Source organism: Scomber scombrus, chromosome 1 (assembly GCF_963691925.1).
Source record: "Scomber scombrus chromosome 1, fScoSco1.1, whole genome shotgun sequence".
Classification (NCBI taxonomy): Eukaryota; Metazoa; Chordata; class Actinopteri; order Scombriformes; family Scombridae; genus Scomber; species Scomber scombrus.
This window is the reverse complement of record NC_084970.1, coordinates 1,602,572-1,621,910: the sequence shown is the minus strand read 5'-3', so window position 1 is coordinate 1,621,910 and position 19,339 is coordinate 1,602,572. Positions and strand designations below refer to the sequence as shown.

The 19,339-nt window shown below is 38.5% G+C and overlaps 2 protein-coding genes across 3 annotated transcripts; both read right to left on the bottom strand.

Annotated features, from left to right (window-relative positions):
* Positions 1-211: 211 nt before the first annotated feature.
* On the bottom strand, positions 212-3,153 carry znf414 (zinc finger protein 414). Its single transcript, XM_062419343.1, has 5 exons — positions 3,078-3,153; positions 2,768-2,878; positions 1,844-1,949; positions 1,277-1,761; positions 212-886 (listed from the first exon to the last, which is right to left on the bottom strand). The coding sequence occupies exons 1-5, from the start codon at positions 3,115-3,117 to the stop codon at positions 717-719; spliced, it is 912 nt and encodes a 303-aa protein (XP_062275327.1). The 5' UTR covers positions 3,118-3,153; the 3' UTR covers positions 212-716.
* A 3,055-nt stretch (positions 3,154-6,208) lies between these two features.
* Positions 6,209-18,895, bottom strand: ankdd1a (ankyrin repeat and death domain containing 1A). 2 transcript variants are annotated; one of them, XM_062419223.1, is made up of 15 exons: positions 18,840-18,895; positions 18,121-18,224; positions 16,274-16,372; positions 15,067-15,165; positions 14,842-14,946; positions 12,940-13,038; positions 12,591-12,689; positions 11,266-11,364; positions 11,046-11,144; positions 9,680-9,778; positions 9,453-9,551; positions 9,012-9,107; positions 8,489-8,690; positions 7,156-7,287; positions 6,209-6,977 (listed from the first exon to the last, which is right to left on the bottom strand). In XM_062419223.1, the coding sequence occupies exons 1-15, from the start codon at positions 18,871-18,873 to the stop codon at positions 6,916-6,918; spliced, it is 1,527 nt and encodes a 508-aa protein (XP_062275207.1). In that variant the 5' UTR covers positions 18,874-18,895; the 3' UTR covers positions 6,209-6,915. The 2 variants fall into 2 exon arrangements, with proteins under 2 accessions (XP_062275207.1, XP_062275215.1); XM_062419231.1 differs by having other exon boundaries at positions 7,160-7,287.
* Between the last annotated feature and the right edge of the window lie 444 nt (positions 18,896-19,339).

Genomic DNA, 19,339 nt, shown 5'->3' with positions numbered 1-19,339 from the left:
AAATGTGATTTTTTTTTTCTTTTTCCCAAAGATATGTAGTTTTTTCTTCAGTAGCAACCAGTTGGCTGAGTGTCACATAAAGGTCATAGACTAACGTATTGTTGATTTTGGTCTTTGTTGCTAGTAAGAAACACATGAAATAATGCCAGTCTTATATAATTGACATATAATCATTGACAACATACAATTAAATACAAGAGACTTGGAACTCTTCACTCTTGAATCCTGTCTCCAGAACCAATGGGAACCAAAGCAGTGACTGTTTTCAACCTGAACACAAACTTACAGTAGTTTATTTATTTTGAAGCAGTTACATCATAAGATTTTCAGGCCAATATCTGAATATGTTAAGCTGTAACAGTTATCCTGAGATGATCCTTTAAATTTGATCAAACATTGCAGGCAAAAACATTCTCCTTTACACCAGTGACTGCATCAGCAAGAGAATTTCAGCGTGCAACATTAATCATTTTCACAGATTTAATTGAGTTCTAGCACTAAACTTATAAGATCAAGCTTAAATGAATGACATGAATAGTGGCAGTACTCAGACTGCCTTGAAGGTGATAAAAGGAGGACTGTGGAGGCAGTCAGTGAGCCAGCATGCTAAACCATATTTGATACGTGCTTTATGGAAATGGATGAAAAGATTATGACCCATTGCTGCTGGCTCTGAATAAAGGTGTCAGTGTTTATCAAATGACTGCAGCTCCACATCATGTGTTAGTAACAGGACTCCTGGTGTCCTCTGCAGGTTTGTTACTGCTGTGTTGGGTGCTGATATGTTGAGTCATGTCCTTGCGGTTGGTTGCTGTGTGGCCACACTGCACACACGTGTAGCGGCCTTTCGTGTGCTCCCAGAGGATACGTCTGTTGCAGGCCATTCCTGATGTGTGAAATAAACGGATGAATTAACCAAAAAAACAGAAGACACTATTTCTTATATCACACAAAAGGAATATATAGTTGTACAAATGACATTCATGTAGACTTTGTGTTGTAGTTTTACCCCAGAAACACAGCAGTTCAAAGTGACTCAAGTTTTATTTTTGTTCAACTATCTGCATTAGTGTTAAAGAAATAAGAAATAAGCCAGATGTATCAGAATAACTATGAGATGGATTTCCGGAACATTTGGCACAGAAATCCATGATGTCCGGATGATCCTTATGTATTTGTACTAGTATGTGGAATTTGAAACTTGTAAATTACTGCAGTTTATACCCAAAGTACAAACTACAGTTGCTTTGTGAAGTGTACACAAGAAGACCTTCACCTTGATTCTTCTTCCACGTAGCTGCAGACCCCGGCGGAGATTGAGGGGCCGATGCTGGAGCTAGAGCAGGATGGAGGGACTCAGGAGTCCTGGTTTGTGGTCCAGGATGGTGCTGAGCATGGGTAACAGGGGGGCCATGAGCTGCTGTTGATCTATCAAGCTGAGGCTGTGGAGGAGCTGCCTCTGTGAGTTGTGGAGAGGTGGCATCTGGGTTGAACAGGGAAGGGGGGGCAGCAGAGTCTGGCTGAGGAAAAGCAGCAGGGAAGGAACCATCTGTTTGTGGGATCTGAGGGGGCTGCTGGTGCTGTGCAGACACTGCATCCAGCTGTGCAGGGTTCAGGTCCGTGGAGGCCATGGGGTTCACGTTGGCAGATTGAGAATTTGTCGCCTCGGACTTGGCTTTGCCCCGCGTCACCTTGGAGCAGGTGTGAAGGTGAGTGAGGAGGCCGCGGTAGGAGCGCAGCTTTGTGCGACAGCTCTCACACCTGCAGACAAGAGGAGCAGCGTTACATCACACACAACACATGAAGAAACACACAGAGCAGCTCAGCTAGGAGAAGAACTCACAGGAAGAATATGTTGGGTTTGTGATGATGTCTCATATGTTCCATCAGTTTCTGCATGTTGGGGAAGGAGCCGCTGCAGCCCACAGTGGAGCACAGCAAGACTTTCCCTGAGGAGAGGACAGAAAACACCAAACATAACATGCACATCAACCTTCACCAAACATAACAGACACCGTTTTTCACTTGAACTTTATCTTTTGCCAGTGAGTCTTATAATACTCATACTGAATATTAGCTATGAACTCTTCAATGTATGTATAGCATGTGCATGTTGTATTAAGACAGACTTGAATAATACAAACTTACAACATACAGGAGGACAAGAGAGGCTTCAGACTCAGAGTGAGGCTGAGCAGAGCTGTCAGGACCAGCTGGGTAATAATAAGAATACTTGCTGCTGTCTGAAGAATATAAAGGAAGAGTGCTGATAATCTGAGCTGCTCTCAGGATGATCTACTGCTGAAATTAAAGTGCTTCATTCTATCAGGTGGGAAACACTGTAACTATTAACAGGATATTATCCTGGATACCGCTGTTTACAGGATGTTATCGATCTCAGTGTGGACGCTCACATCGTTGTCGTCATAGTTATAGTTATCCTTCTCAGTGGCCCTTTAGTATCTTTCTTAATGATCTGGCTCTCTAAAAAGAGCCAGAACTCACCATCACTTGCATAGAGTCACTTTACTACCTGCTCCTTCTCTCAGCTGGGAAATGAACTACAGGTACATACACTGACTTTAAACAAAGGTTGCTCCTCTACCTTGGACACTCACTGGAAGCCGTTGAACTGTAACTGCATTACAACATTTACAGGCAATGACAACTATGTAAGCATAACTTTTGGTCACCTTGACAACACGGCGTTACATGACATTAAAAGCAGGAAGATACAGTATATGAAGTTAGTGTGTGCAGGACTGACCAGGAAGAGACTGAGCTGGCATCTCATGATCCTTGATGTGTGTGTCCAGAGAGCTCATGTCAGAGTAGACCCGCTTACAGCCGTACAGCGGACACGGTATTCTCTGGTTCCCTGGAACAGACAAACAGGATTTTATTCATATATACTATGCTAACATGTGATAGCAACAGTGTCAATAAAGGAGCGACAAGACTCGATTGGGTTAGCATGCTAGCTAGCAAGCTCCACTCAGCTAGTGTAAATAAACACAGTGACGTAAACACATCGTTCATTTGGCGCCAGTGTGCAACATTTAAGCTAAACAACAAACCTCCATGTCCATGTTCTGCTGTTTGCACAGCTGAAGACATAGTAGTGACAGAGTAGCGCTCCTCTGCAGACAAGAAAACAATGAACCACAAGCGGAATACAAGAACCAGAATGCACTGCAATAACTGTGACGCATGCGCACAAGGTTTTTCCGTATTTTTTTTTTTTAGATAAATCGTTTTATTTTTTGTTTGTTTGGTTTTTTTGCTAGTGTTTATTCTTTGTTTCTTGACCGATTTTGTCCTTTTTTTTGTCTCTCCTTAAATACATTTGATTTGACCTTACCTTTGTTATGATAAATGTGAATATAATTAGTTTGGAGGGGGGAAAGTCTTGTAAGATTTTACATTGTAAACTATGTGAAATACAGAGCACTACAATACAAATCACACACACTGCAACTAACCCTGGGTCCGAAAAACTAGGGGCCCCAAAGTGTTTACTTTATTGATGCCCCTAGGGAGAAATTCAAAATTGACATAACAGTATTTCCAAAAGTTAAAAATAATTAAAAATTACATTAAAATTAAATAAACAATAAAGCCATTTCAAAATAGTATATGCATCCACTGTTGAGAGGGGCCCTTTGTCAAAATTAGGTTATTATTTGAAAAAATATCAAATGGTTCATATCTCGAAATATATGTGTGTATCATTTTCAGCCATATGTACGACAGCATAACTGAACAACTTCAAGTAAACAAAAGAGTGCAAAAAGAAGCTTGTACACAATATTACCTTTTCAAGTTTCCTTCCGACAAGAGAACAAGCGGATATAATGAGTGTTTGTTGTAAATAATCATGCAATTAAATCCTGTGTGCGGTTAGTTTATTTATTACCAGATTTATATAAGAAAATTGTAACATGGACGCTTTGTTTTTAAAGTGGAGTGTTTATTGGTCTTATAAACATAGTGTAAATTTAATTATCATACACATACACACATACAGTTAATTGCATTGTATGTTTATACACTAATTATACAAAGGAAAATACAGTGATTGCATTGTTGTTGAAAAAAGTCATCTCATGAGGCATTCAGGGAGGTGCCTGGCTCTGTAAAAGGTGATTTCCTGCACAGATAAAACTTCTACACATGCATTTATTCTTTCTATATCGACCTACAGAAATCATACAATTTGAAACCTTTTTGTAAACCAGTAATCATTTCAACAAGGTGCAGTCATGTTTAAATCCAGCAGGACGTCCGCATATATCACAGTACTATAAAATACAAATCATTACAAAAAACGGGTGTCATCACTTTGTGAAGCTACTTATGAACATATAATATGTATTTACTTCATGCAAAAATAGCTATTTATTTTATAGACCATTAACTTTATTTACACCTGGCATTAAGAAGTGGTCAGAAACACAACTGAAATGAAAATGGCATTCAGTTTCATGTTGATTAGGGCAGAGTTGAGCTGAGTAAAAACATGAATGCGTATGGAAACGTTAAATTCAGGACACAGTATTTCTCTACAAGAGAACGAATAGTTTAAATCTGATACTTAAGTGACTCCAGTGGAAATTGTTAAAAATGTGCATCAATCCAGTGGATTAATAAACATGAACAAAGTAAAAAGAAAAAGAACATGCATACATACAATTCCTTAAGTTCTCATTTTTACAAGCTGGGGTTTTCGTTTTGTAGTTTTGGTCATCCTTCCTGTTGGTTGTAACATTTCTGCAGCGGTATAGTGATATACTTACACTCTTGAGACCGTTACAGAAAACAACAGGGCAACTTTTAGAGAAATCAGATGATCCAGTCAATAACTGTTAAACTGAGGATGTGTTATAAAAGTGTCAGACAGCTCATGTTGCATTACGCTCTCTCTACCAACAGTAACTATCAAAACTGGATCTAATACCCAGCTTATAAAAAGAAGAATTTATCTTTAAGGCCACAAAGACAGAAGGTGCAGAACATCAGATCCTGCCCCCTCCAGGAAGACAGAGAAGGCTTTGGCTGTGTAGACACAACAGTATTAAACCTGACATCAATGTATATAACAATATGAACAATGATAAAGATGCTGGTAGGTTTATCTCTAAATGTACATATGCTTCTGTGATTACAAGATTCAAACATATCCATCGACAGTGTATTTTCACCCTGGTGTCCTCCTTTTCCCTGCTAAGCAACTTTATGTACAGTATATAATAGCACCGTTCTACAAAGTGCAGACATCAGTAAAAGATAAATAAGACAGACAGAGACACAATAGAGCAATGGAAAAATTCAACAAAAGCTACATAGAGCCTACTTGAGCGTCCAGATTTTCCACAGTGAGAAAGTTCCAACATTTAGAATCCACAGTGTCCTTTAGATTAAGAGAGGGACCACCTGCTAGTTACAGTATGCAAGGCTGTAGCTTGTAGTCTGACCATGCAGACGTCTAAAAGTGATCACTAGCTGTAAAATAATAAAGCCAGGTATTGATATAGTTTGATGATCTCATTATTCAAAATCTGTATTGGTTCTTTACTGCTAAATTAATCAAATGAGTCAACTCGAATAAGCCAGTGGTACAATTAATCTATTTATTCTGATGTGAAAATGGAACCTAATGACTTCCTGTAAGAAGGTCGCTAATAACATCCAATTATTCTGCTCTACACAGCTTTTAGCTCATAGATTCTGTATTTACACACTGTATGTTTTCCTCCCAACAACTCTGCCCAGCTCCCCTGTATACAGTTAAACTGTGTTTACACTAAATGTGAAGCAGATTTAAAGACTGTGCCACACAGTAAATGTAAAACATGAGTGAATGTGAAGCACATGCTTTCTACACAGTGTAACTTGATGAGAAGATGATTGCTACCTAGTTACAGCCTTGTTTTGGGGCCTTTTATGCCCCCTAGTGGTCAAACTTTACTCACTGCAGCTTTAAAAGCGAACTTCTTTATTGGCTCCAAAGGGAGCTTAGTAAAATCTGATAAATTGCGTCAAATGATGTCACTGTCAGCAGTAGAGTTGGATTATAGGTAATGTGGATGCCAGGTTTCAACCAAGCTACCAGGAACAACTGTAGTGGCCAAATCAGGTGATTACAAATTACAATTACAATGTCTGGAGGAGCCATGTGATTAAATTACTTCCAATTCAAGTGTTCAGAGAGCTAACGGGAAGCCGGCTCAGCCAGTGGGCATTCTCTAGAAAACAGGGAAACTTGAGGAAGCCTTTTTTTTGGCTATATGCTGCTATGAGCAACTTTCACAGGAATTAATGGGGGTCCATCTTTGAATCGGTATCCAGTTATCTTAAATATATTAATTTTAACTGTCCATCATAAGTCTGACAGTGTTATAGGAGTGCACTACTAAATTGGTGGAGTTCTCTTTTAATGAGGAGGATGGACTTTTGATTAAGGCATGTTAAATCTTCTGTGTGTTACTACTATAATGTGCTTTAAAGTACAGTATACAGTACACTATGAGTACAGTACATTAGACTGAATGACCTTTGTTGCCTCTTTCTGTCCCCCTTGTGTCCTGTCTGCTTCTTCAGTATCAGCTGTCAATTAAAGGCAAAAATGTCCAAGAATATATATTTAAATAATAATAATGATAACATGTGTTCACAGCATGCATGAATACATATCCTACAGGTTTACAACCAATCATTTTCCTAACCTTAAAAGAAAATATGCTCTGTGAACCAAATCCAGAACAATCACAGTATGTTGAACATGTGAATATGCAGACAGGTCATGCCGTGGACATTACAAACCTATCATCTCATTGGCTCAGCTGTGGGCATCTCCAGTTAAATACAGTTCAGATGTGAACTGACACCTTGCATTAGTTGTGTTCACAGTGTTGATCACATAGCAGAGCACATTTTAGGAGAGCTGCTTTCTGCGTTTGCCTTATGCCGGATGCACTCTGGACGATTAAAAGACAACAAGGAAACGAGTCATTATGCAGCAGTCAACATACTGATTGTTCCTGGTCATTGTGTGGGGTTGGTTTAAGTAGTACAGTCTATGATTCAAATTTAACACTGATCAGTGATGAACAGTTACTGCAGTCTACAGAGAAGAGTACAGTTTCATGAGCTCACCTGCCAAGTCTGTCCTGGAGATCTCCACCAGCCCCTCATAGAGGCCTTTGGTCGGGTTCTCCCCCGCCATCACCACTCCATGAAGCCAGATTAACAGCATTCGGTGGCCGTGCTCCTTGAAGCTTTTCATACCTGGAATATTATAATTATGGAATTATAATACATCTAAAGGAAACCTGACAGAAAGTGGCAACTATCCCTTCTTTTGCTGTCAGAGGAGTGAATGAAGCTAAATTTAGTATACTGTAAAGGGAAAACAGGCATGTAAGGACCAAGGACGGACCAAGGGGGTCAAAGAGTTATGATTATTGGACTGAAAATGACCAGTATAGTGACAGCAAAGTCCACAGTCAAGTAAGAAAAATAATATTCCATAACATTAAAAAAACATCTTACTGGGAGCATCTCGGTTTAATTTAATTCATTAAAGAACTGAGCAGTTGGACAGTTAGTCTGCAGACTGCGGCTGTTTACTCATATAGTAAACCTGATGCCACACTGTTTCACTGAGCTGAAATGTAGCTGCTTGATAAACATTTGATACAAGTCTTCATTTTTGCCTCTAAAATGAGAGAAGAAAAACCTGCAAATAATATGAGCTGTTCTGTGGCAGCAGTGGCCTAAAGGCTTCAGTATGCTTTGTCACCTTCAGTGACCCATTTTTATGATTCATCACACAGAAACTACAAAGACCTGCAAAAGACAAATGATACCTTTTTTGTGCATTTTACACCTTATTATAGATTAACAGTAGATAATAGGGAATGAGAGGAGTGAGAGGCAGGGAATAATGGTCATGAACTAGTGGAATCTGTAGTTTATGGTCAGTGCCATTGAAATGTTTCAACATGAGCTTAATATTTGCACTTGTTCCAAAGTATGAATCTACTTATAAACATACAGAGAGGAGAGGAAAAAAAGGAAAGAGACTGGAGGAAAATACCAGAAAGGACCAGAGTTTGTGGAGAAGAGGCTATCGGAAGCTAACGTTGCTACCTAGCTAGAGCTATCGTCTGTGTAGATGTTTCATTGGTTTCGAATAAACACAAGCTACACAAATCGATGCAAGTAATGCCAGCAAAAAAATCTCTTCATATTCTGTCTAAACACACATTTAGACATTCAGAGGAGAGGACATTTATAAGCATGTATAAACACTTGTGTCTTCAGCTGCTGTCAGATGACGCTAGTTCATTTGAAGCATACTGAGGCCTTTAAGCCAAACCACCCAGTGGTCACTAGTGTGGTCGAGTAAGGAAAGCATGACCAAGCCATGGTCTAAAAGCAGCAGTGTATTTTATTTATGTTTTTGACCATTCTTAGCATGACTCACCTGTCCACTGTTGTTCTATAGCTCGCATATGAGCATCACTGAAGTTCCAGTGTTGTGCCAGAATCTTCCATTCTCCGCGGCAGAGGTGTTTGGTGGCCAGGCTCCACAGGACAGAGCGGAGGTGTTGTGTCTCTGGCTGGTGGTCCTGCTTGAAGCTCAGCTGCCTCCCCACCCAGGAGTCCTGCTCACTGCCCATGTGATCCTGAATCCAGCAGGGGGAGTCATTTTTCATACATAATGTTGGAGCACGCAGCACCCAAAAATCAGTCAAATGAAAAGGTCAAGTGGTTATATATAGGGCCAGGTATCGGTACTCTAACGACATAAATTGATACCAAGTAATATCGATCCTTTTTACACCCAGAGCTAGAAAATATGACTATTTGTATGGACTTGCTCACAGCCAATCATCACAAGCATTCTTTGAGTGCGGAATCAATAAAAATCAACCACATTCTTAACAAATGTAGACACATTTGGCGAGCTACTGAGATATTTCAGTGAATAATAAAGATGAACTCACCTTCTCCCACTTATAAAAACGGTCAGCTTTGATGATCATGTCAACAAGGATGACATGGTTTCCTCTTGCTGCCACCTCCAGACAGGTTTTCCCCTGCTGTATAAGTCACACAGCCAGTTCAAAACACACTTTGACTTGCCATAAAACACTTGAATGAACATTATGAAACTAATCTGCAAATATGGTATGTAATGATTTGGTCTGATTCCTGGCGATTATCAAAGGTTTTTTTTTATGGTTTACAGATATAAGGTAAAAAAGTATTATTTATTGTGGCAAAAAACACATTTCAACTAAAAGCTGCTGCTGGTGGCTTTTAGCTGAACCCTAGTATTCATTATCAACTAACTACAGTTAACCTCAAAGCTACATGACTAAAGATAATAAAGAAAAACAGGAAGGACAAAATCTTGTGTGGGTGTGCGTGTGGGTGTGTGTTACCTTATCAGTCAGATTCAAGTTGACGCCTGAAACTAGCATCATCTCAGCCATGTCCTGCCAGCCATGCTCTGCTGCTATGTGCAAAGCGGTCTGTTGTCTCTGTGAACCACATGACCGCATGGGCAAACTATTTATAATATTACACTGCAGGTTTTGTGTCAAGTGGCATTCTGACACTTTCATGCTCCTCAATTTGTAGCGCTGCTGTTGTAAAGGTGAGTACTCACGTTGTCAGCTATATCCAGGTCACAGTCAGCATCTATCAGCAGCCGTACAACCTCTATGTGATTGTTGAAGGTGGCCAGGTGGAGAGGTGTGTTCTGTTGCTGTTTTAAACACAAAGAAAGAAGACGTCATTTTCATCTGGTGTAAATAATACCAGAAGCAAAGGAGCCTCAATGGCCTCCGAGTTTGTTTTTGGAACAGCTCATAATATTTCCCGACCGATACTGGATTTTTGGGACAGATGCCGATACCGATATTAGGGAGTGAAAAAATTCCGATATCGACATATTGGCCGATAATCTTATCTTATATAAATAAATACACTTTTTTTCCCAAACGTGGTTACCAAACATTTTTGACAGTAATATGCAATGGAGGCATGGAATTTTACAGTTTAAGAATAAACTTCAGTGCACTGAAACAGTTAACTTCACAGGGAATTTACTATATATTCAACGTTGTTTCAAAAATAAAGGGCAAAAATGACTCGTATATGAAAATGTTTCCTCTGTGTTGCACTACCTGATTATAGATGTTTAAAAAAACAACAAGAGTTTTGATATAAACTATGAAAATTTCAGGGGTGAAATATTTTTTGTGGAGGGCCTGATTTGGTCCATGGGCCACTATTTGCCCACCACTGGTCCAGCGGTTACTCACCAGAAATACAGTCTCTGAAATAGTTTCGGTATCAAAAAAGAAAAAGTTTGTCCACTGTTGTACCTCTGGAGCACCAGCAGGGGTTATCCTCAAATTATGCCCCCACTCACATATTCCACACACAAGCACACAGACTGTAGCCGTATAGATATATGTAATTTATTATTGTGACGATGATGGTAATAAGAGTTTTTTGGTTCGGTTTTTGTGTGTGTGTTTTTATTGTTGTTTTTATTTTTTTATTATTTACAGTAAAAATTGGTGTATAATTCGCTCCGCTGTATAAGTCAGTCTATTTTGGGGGGTGTCATGCTGGGAAAAATGCCTTTCTATTAAAGACTGGTTTATTTGAATGCACCAGTAGTTATTCATTTATAAACACATATGTTTAAACTCCAAAACTTTTCAGTCTACTTTTATTTGGAACACAATTAAAACACACATATTACACCTGATTTATAGGATCATATCCAGATCCAACATCTCTGTGTATTATATAATTCTGTTGCTGTCATGTTTATGTTGCAGTCCAGCACTGAACAATGTACCTGTTGTACAGCACTGTATCGCAGGTGGGTGTGTACACAAGTACAACAAACCACACCTGTCCAAATTGAGGCGCGATGTCAAATTACATTACATTAGCTCAGTGGGAAGACTTTATTCATGTTTAATACAAACCACAATGACAGTTATGACATAACTTACATTGTCTGAAGCATGTATGTTGATTCCTGCCTCCACCAGCAGACCGGCCTCTCTGTCAAAGCCATGCTGAGCCGCGTAATGGAGAGCGTTCATATTCCTCTGTAGACACAAGCAAACCACATGAAGGCTTCAACGTCACGCTCAACTCATTAACATCTACATTGTAATCTCTTGTGTCTACAAAAAATGATACATTATGTAAAAAATGAGCAAACCGTACATTAGTGAGTGCGTTGATATTACAGCCGGACTCCAGCAGCAGTCTGACACATACGTAGTGACCTCCATCAGCTGCCAGGTGCAAAGCTGTGAGACCGTTCTAAAAACACAACAGGAACATTACAGTCAGGGAACATTGAGTCAAATTGTTATATATAATCATAAATATCTTATCAGGTGATCTGTGTGTACAATGGCATCACAGGATGCCAGAACCCAGAGTGACATCTTTACCCTGTAACGCCAAGCGAGCTAGCATTCAGTGCAAACATTAAAAACGGTTTTAGGTCAACACTACCACACCTAGACCAGCCATGGTGGGTGTGGCAGGCCATCCGGGATATCACTCAAATACAAGACCAGAAACTACATGAACTTGTGTTTCCTTGCTTGCTTTGAGGTGAAAGCAGACACAAACACCTTCCCCAGCCTCCAGCAGCCACATCCTCAGTGTGCAGCAGCATAATGAGGCCTGTGGTCAGAGAGGGGAACCCAGGGGAAAGCTGCCGGCACATCGTTGTCTGTGATGTGTGAATGCACCGTAAGGATTCTGTGTGATGACGTTCTATTATAAAAGTTGCTGAGTGAGATACTTGGACCTAAATTTTACATCTCCACACAGTCAGAAGTTGTTGCAAGGAAACACTGTTTACTGCAGTTTACAGTGAATAAATGGTGTCTCAAGTCACATACTTCTGTTAGTACACTGTGTACACTGTGAACTTACTTGTGTAGTGCGCAAATTTCAACAGGTTAGTGTTGTCTCAAATCAAACACTGCCTAGCGTTAGCAAGCAAGCGTTAATAGGCCAGAGCTAGCGTTAGCATTCGTGTTATCGTTCTTGGTACCAAATCATTACAGACTCAATAAACCTACTGATGGTTTATATGTGACGACAGTATAGTGGTGCTTAGTGCAAAAAAACACATGTATAATTTACATTTGAATAATGTAGTGATGTTCACTGTAGTTCCAACCAGTGAACTATTAGTCATTATCTGGCTTGTTATTCAGTAACAGAAGGAGCTAAAAACATGGGACCAGCTATATTATTTTAAATATATTTTCTATTGTAGTTTCCTAATATTTTTTCAGCCCCCTCGTTACTTTGCGTGAATTCTCTCTTCAGAATTCTCTTTCCATACTTCTCAGTGTGAACGCACTTGTGAACTCAAAAGTACAGAAGTATGTGATTTGAGACACAGCAACAGTCCTCAACTCCCACAACTTAAAAAAAACTTTATGTGTGAAAAATGGCTACCAGGCTACCAGTTATGCACCACAGTCCCTCTAATTAAGTACGCAATCTGGGTCTGGTTCACTCACCATGTTCCGCTCATCCACATCCACTCCAGTCTCCATGATCTTCTGCAGGACTTCTGTGTGGCCATGCTGCGCTGCCAGATGCACGGCTGTGTTCTCTTCCTGTAGTGCAGACATAACAACAAATTACAACTGGAGACAGCTTCCTCTACACTATATCCATGGTGGATGTCTTTCAGCTCACATTACCTTAAGTGAAGGTGTGGTCATTGCAGTCTAACAAAGAAAGTGTAAACAATTTAACTCTAAAAACTATTTCCTGTAGTCTTTACCTCATGCACAACATCCCCTCACATGCTTATTACTTATTGTTACTACTTGTAGTGTTTGTCAGTGTGTTGCGTGTCACTACCTTGTCCTTCAAACTATGAGTGCACCCCATTCCAATCAGAAAGTCCACCACTTCAAGTTGTCCATGTTCGGCAGCCAGGTGGAGAGCTGTCCTCCCCGACTGGTGAGAGAGACCTTCACAGGTTACACACATACTGTACTGTGTATCACTATGTTCAGATAATAGCATCATGTTGCATTGGTGTTAATGTCTCTTCCTTTATTGGCCCACTGTTGACAATAAGTTGATATTATCACACTTTTAATACGTCAACAGATTTTGCGCCAAAGTGTGAGAAAAAATGTATGTGCATAACAGATGGCTGTGAAAAAAAGATTAAAATAGAACCAAATTTAAAACCCAAATAAATCAAATAAATAAAAAAAAGATTAAACACAGTTAAAAGCCAGAGGATAAAAGTGAGTCTTAATCTTGTAACGCCAAGTCAATCATATTTGATACATGAGTTTTAGAGAGCTCTACATCATCAGTGTAAAAACCTGATGTATACGATCAGATACATGCAGTGCACAGATATACCACCAGGGGGCCTTTTATTTAAGGCATCCAAGATGGATGTTGCCATTTAGTGAGCCATCATTTTGATATTTTTGGCAGTTTTGAAAAAGTTAAGATAAGAAAAACATTCAAATAGTTACTGATACTTCAATAAGAATAGTTACTGGATTGATGCAATGTTGAATTCCTAAATATTTTGTAGTTTATTTTATGGTAAATTTAAGTTGAAAATCTGTGTATCAGATTAGAAACAGCAGGTATAGAAGCTCATTTATCTGTACTTTTGTCAATTATCATTTTATTGCATTTTAAGTTGTGAGTGATATGAGCTTAATGAAGGACCTATATGGGCTGTATGTTTAAACAAAGTATGCTATGGAAAATAATTGCATTTCATATTTCATATTTCATAAGTATCAAATATGATACAAAATAAAACTAATCTATGCAAAGTGTTATTTAATTAAGTTTTTTAAATGATTTGTCAGATGGTCCAATAAACACTCCAGATTTAAAGAATTAGAATTTTCTGGCAGTTATTTGATTGTTCAGACTTTACAGGGTTAAAATGCATCTTAGAAGCATCAACAGACTCAGCCTGTTTAACAGCCTCTGGCAGGATGTTCCAGAGCTGAGGGGCCGCTGCAGAAAAAGCCCCCAGCCTTTTTTTTTTTCAAGAGTGGGTCACTGCCAACATGCTAAGGTCGGAGGATCTGAGAGGTCTGGTGATGTTGTAAGGCAGGGGTGTCAAGCACATTTTAGTTCAAGGCCACATGCAGCCCAATTTGATCTCAAGTGGGCCGTAAAACCATCACATAATAACCTACAAATAATATATAAAATATGTATAATATCTTTAAAATGAGCGGTTTCAACAATATTATGTCTGTTTTTTCAGATTATTTTGCACAATATCATCTTTTAGTTTACCTAAATTATGAAAATATAACATATAACATGTATTTTATTGAAACTGAAAATTACAAGAACTTTTTGAAACCATAAAAAGAGATCCTCACAACTACTCATAAAACTATTTATAACATAGCAATCTTATTACAACTATTAACTATTAATTTAACAAAAAGCCCAAAATGTGTAACACTTATACAAAAGTATAACATTTTAAAAAGATTTTCATCTTTGTGCATTTTGGGCCACTTTAGGAAAAGTCATCAAATTTCAGAATAAAAGACATTTGTGGTGAAAAATTGGAATTATTTTTCTGTAATCTTTATAACACAGGCTGTATGTTTGACACCCCTGATGTAAGGGGTGAGATATATGTAGGGGTGAGACCATGAAGGGATTTATATTTTGCATTCCAGCGTAAGGATGCAAGGATAAAGTTGTATCCTTATACTGGCAGGAGAATGTTTGTTAAAGACTCAGAACAGAAAGCACCTTATCCACTCTGTCCAGAGAGATGTCCTCCAGGTCCTCCATGATGAACTCCAACACTGTGATGTGGCCTCGCTGGGCAGCGCAGTGCAGCATGCTCAGACCATCCTAACACACACACACACACACACAAACACACAAACACACACAAAACAACACACTGTTCAAGGTATCACTCACTGAATCTTCATTCTTACTGTAGTGATGCTGACAGGAAGCAGCTCTTACTTTGTTCTCACAGTTGAGTTTTGCTCCGCAGGACACTAGGATCTGTAGGATCTTTAGGTGACCGAACCATGACGCCAGAAGCAGAGCATTCATGCCAAACTGTGGACGAGCATTTACAACACTATTATGTTACACAGTGACTCTCTGATAGTGCAAAGCAATGTTTCCCTAGAAGATAAACAGCAACAACAGGCTCATGGCATCATGGTGAATAATAGCTCTCGTAGTAAATAGCACTTAAGTATTTGTATGCAGCAAAAGCTAAAGCTATTTATAAAATACTTGATTTAAAAACAGCACTCATATACATGCCACTATGGTATCTATATGTATCTGTCTATGGGCATTATTTTGCTAGTTGCCATTTTGGTCAGTGTTTAAAGCATCATTTCATGTTTTGTTCTGATTGGTTCGTTCGTAGTGCTGAATCTGTGGTCCTGTCTGAGGAGGAGAGGCTTAACTAAATCTTTTTATATTCTACAACACACTTTATGTAAATGATCCATGATGCTAACACATTGATCAGGACAGATAAATGATATATGCGCCAGTTTTTTTTAAAACTTTTAATCCATTCATTTGTTTTCCTTTTAAATCATCACCTCATGTTTATTCTAAATACATAAAAGATACGTTTCGTTTTATTACCTCCTCCATAATGATGCTGCAAATTAGTACTGATTAGCTACTAATAAGCATGACAGTGGAAAATTGTTAACAATGTATCCTAGCAACCCACGCTGATAAGCAATAGCCATAGGCAATAGACTAAATTTAAGTTTGATTGGTTGAAATATGAAATAAAATGAATGCATTTTTACCTGACTTAAATGTACTGTAACGATGTAAATCTGTACTGTCAATATTGTCATTGATTTACATTAACTATAAGGGTTATATATTATAAATGTGTATTATGTTGTATCACTGAATTGCACACCTAATGACATTACTTAAAATGCATAAAATGAAATAATTGCAATAAATTAGGTGTAAAAAAACCCAACATAAAATCTATTCTAAAGACTGGTCTTAACAAAGACTGACTCAGCAGTTAGGACCAGGACTAGTAAAGACCCATCCCAGCTGTAACAACTATTGTAGGCAGGTGAATCAGTGTGCTGTTATAACTCTCAGTAACAGAGAACTATATTATTGTAGTGTTAAGGAATTTAATTAATGGCAACCCTTCAAGTAGTGTACATACAATGTCCCTCTCATCAACTTCAGTGTCATGGTCCAGTAGGAGACGTAAAGCCTGTTCATTCCCAGCTCCTGCTGCCCAGTGCAGTGCTTTACGATCTATCTGGACAGAGAAACAGAGAGACATGAATACTGTCAGTTTTTAAAAAAAATAAAGAAATGACTCATGAAATTGGAATAAACATCTGGGTCTATGAATAAGTGAGAGCACCAGTTCAATAACACCACCAGACTGTTTGACTTGTCGTAGCAGGAAGTTTCACTACTAACATTAACGCTGGCTCTGTTCCATTCAGTGTGTCAGTAAGCCATGACAGTGAATGCACCATAGCAGTGACCTGGAAGTGATATTGTAATGCAGCCATGAGTAAAAAGGTTTACTGGTTAACTCAACACATCTATAAAAGGCTGTAACCTAAAAGAGGAATTGAGCTTGATTTGAAGACGAGTTCGCTAATAGGTGACAAAAAGTCTATGAATCAAAATTGTACATTCATTTGCATGACTTCCTTTTTGCAAGCGTGCATTGCCAAACTTGTTTGTGTTTGGCAGGCAGTGTGTCGGTGGCATTGAGAGTCTAAACAACACCTAAAATAAAGCAAGTCTGTGTACAGCAGTGAGATACACCGCAGATGTAGAGATTATTAGTAGTTAGTTATAACGTACAAGTTCATCTTTAATATTTCATTTCTCTATTTTATTTTACACGTTTAATGTCTGTGGTTAAAGTTAGACTGTGTGCTGTGTACACATTCAATCAATCAAACTTTATTTATATAGCAGCTTTCATACAGGTTATTTTAGTTCGAAGTGCTTCACATTTGATTGACAAGCTGATAATAAGACAGAATAAGTGTAGACATAAAGACAAGGATGACAAACACAGAACACATTCAAAAGAAAAAACTGCAACCAATGCACGCCACAGAAAATGAGGATGATAAAAATGTTTAGAAAGATTAAATAAATTAAGAAAAATAAAAAATTAAGAAAATTAAGAGAGAATAAGAGGAAACAGTTATTAAAAGTTTGTATAAAAACTAGGTTAAAATAGATTAAAAAGACAAATAAAAGGAAAATGAAATAAAAGAGATGAAGTTTAATAAAATCTAGACTAGAAACTATGATAAAATAAGATATTTAAAGACAAAAAAACATGAATAAAATCGATAAGAGTGTGAATGTGTTTTGTTTAATTAGTATATTTTTTTGGTATTGTAGTAATTATGATACATTTTCCTGTGGATAGTTAGAGATGTATTATGTTATGTGGATGTATCTGCTGTAACCAACCATTTAAAGTATCTATCTATCCATCTATCTATCTATATTTGATTCTATTTATTTTCATTTCTCTTTGTTTCCTTTAATATGTCCTCCTCCAAATCTATGAAGACATTAAAATAGTAAATAACACTCACAGCTGCTGTGGAAAAATGCAGCAATATTCCCAGTCACAATACGCTATTTTTCTCAAGAGACACTGTGCTTGTAGAAGTAGTAACAGCACAGGTGTAATTAATAAAATTAGCAATGGCATTCCATCCAGGTGTATCCCTCCCTCAGCCCTGTTACAGTGCATATGAATGGAAGTGAATGTAGAAATAAACAGATTAACAGCTCACACACAGCAGGGCTTCAGTGTCAATGACAATACATTTGTTTAATTCCACATTTGCCCTTTTTCACCCTGTTAGTTCCACCTGTGCTTTTCCTGCTATGACAGGTCAGAGTGTCTGCTGTGAGAAAAAAAAAAGACCTGTTGTTATCAGCTGAGAGGAACGTATGTAGCAAAGGAGAGACTGGCAAATCTCCTGAAGAGTGTACATATTTATCATTCGGGCAGCTCACTTTGTTTTTGGCTTTAACGTCCACACCCTTCTTGAGCAGATCCTGCATTCTCCCTGTGTCATTCCTCTTTGCAGCATCGTGGAAGTCCTTTTCTGACCAGAGCACTGTTGGGAGTTATAGACAAGGAGGGACGTAAAGTGTAAAGAAACTGTATAAAGCAACAACAAATGCTGACTTGAATTGTATTGTATGTCTAAGCAACCTAATTATAATTGGAATAGTGTTTAATACTGACCATTGGTATGCTGTACCTGGGGGATGAATACATAGTGGCTACAGTCTTGTTCAAGTCAATGCAGGCTAGACAATTAACAAGCAGCGTCCTACACATCTTCCATCCACTGTTCATAAAGGCGCGAAAATGTGGTTAAAAGTAGATGGAATTGTCCTTTAATGAATTGACGGTTTCCTGCTAAACGGCTTTCTCATCTTTCATATGGAGGAGAAACCGTGCTTAAAATGTTAAGAAAATAAATTAACCTGACAGTTTCAGCAACAAATATGGCAAAAGGACAGTGTTTTATTTTTTAATGTTTAAATTAAGTGGAGAAAACACGTCCAATATTGGCCTGTAACGTTACCAAGACCTAGCGTTAACATAGTGTCCCGCGGCTGCGACATTAACATCCGTGTACAGTGACCAGTATTACAGTAATAGTAACGGTAGTAGTAAATGCTTGTTCCGGTTGTGTGGACGAGGAGTGAACAGTTTTACTCACAGACATCATCTTCAGACGCCAGGTCGTCCTCCATCTTTAAAGGCACCTCTGACTCCTCGCTTTCATTCTCTCCTTCTGCTCCCGCTTCGGATATTTTCCAGCTGATACTACATGGAGGTTGGACGCTGTTTGACAGCTATTTCTGTCAAGCCTCAGGAAAATATACAAGAGTGCGCACTTCCGGTCACGACCTTCAGAATAAAGTGCATCTGTCACCTTCTGGTTGATACATCTACGCAACAACTATTTTTTTCACTATCTGTTCATCTGTGCGTTTACTTTTCTCGACAGCACGTAACAGATACCTCTTCCTAAAGGTGATACTACCGTGTTACTATTTCAAAACCGCAAATATATTCAATGTACAATGAAAAAAAGGAGGCAAGGAGTAATTCACTACATTTGAAACAGTTTCACACATCCACGAGACAGATTAAAAAACAAATGGAAAAGGAGAGGCTGAGATATCCTGACTTTTCTCCTACATTTCCCATGATGCC

Coding starts and splice junctions, on each gene's coding strand:
- znf414 (XM_062419343.1), bottom strand. CDS start 3,117: ATGTCTTCAGCTGTGCAAACAGCAGAACATGGACATGGAG. Junction 1,950..2,767: donor GCCAGCTCAGTCTCTTCCTG/GTCAGTCCTGCA, acceptor TCCTCTCCTCAG/GGAAAGTCTTGCTGTGCTCC. Junction 887..1,276: donor TACGTGGAAGAAGAATCAAG/GTGAAGGTCTTC, acceptor TTCACACATCAG/GAATGGCCTGCAACAGACGT.
- ankdd1a (XM_062419231.1), bottom strand. CDS start 18,873: ATGGAGGACGACCTGGCGTCTGAAGATGATGTCT. Junction 15,166..16,273: donor AAGTTGATGAGAGGGACATT/GTATGTACACTA, acceptor GCTCGTCCACAG/TTTGGCATGAATGCTCTGCT. Junction 8,691..9,011: donor GTTTTTATAAGTGGGAGAAG/GTGAGTTCATCT, acceptor TGCTGGATTCAG/GATCACATGGGCAGTGAGCA.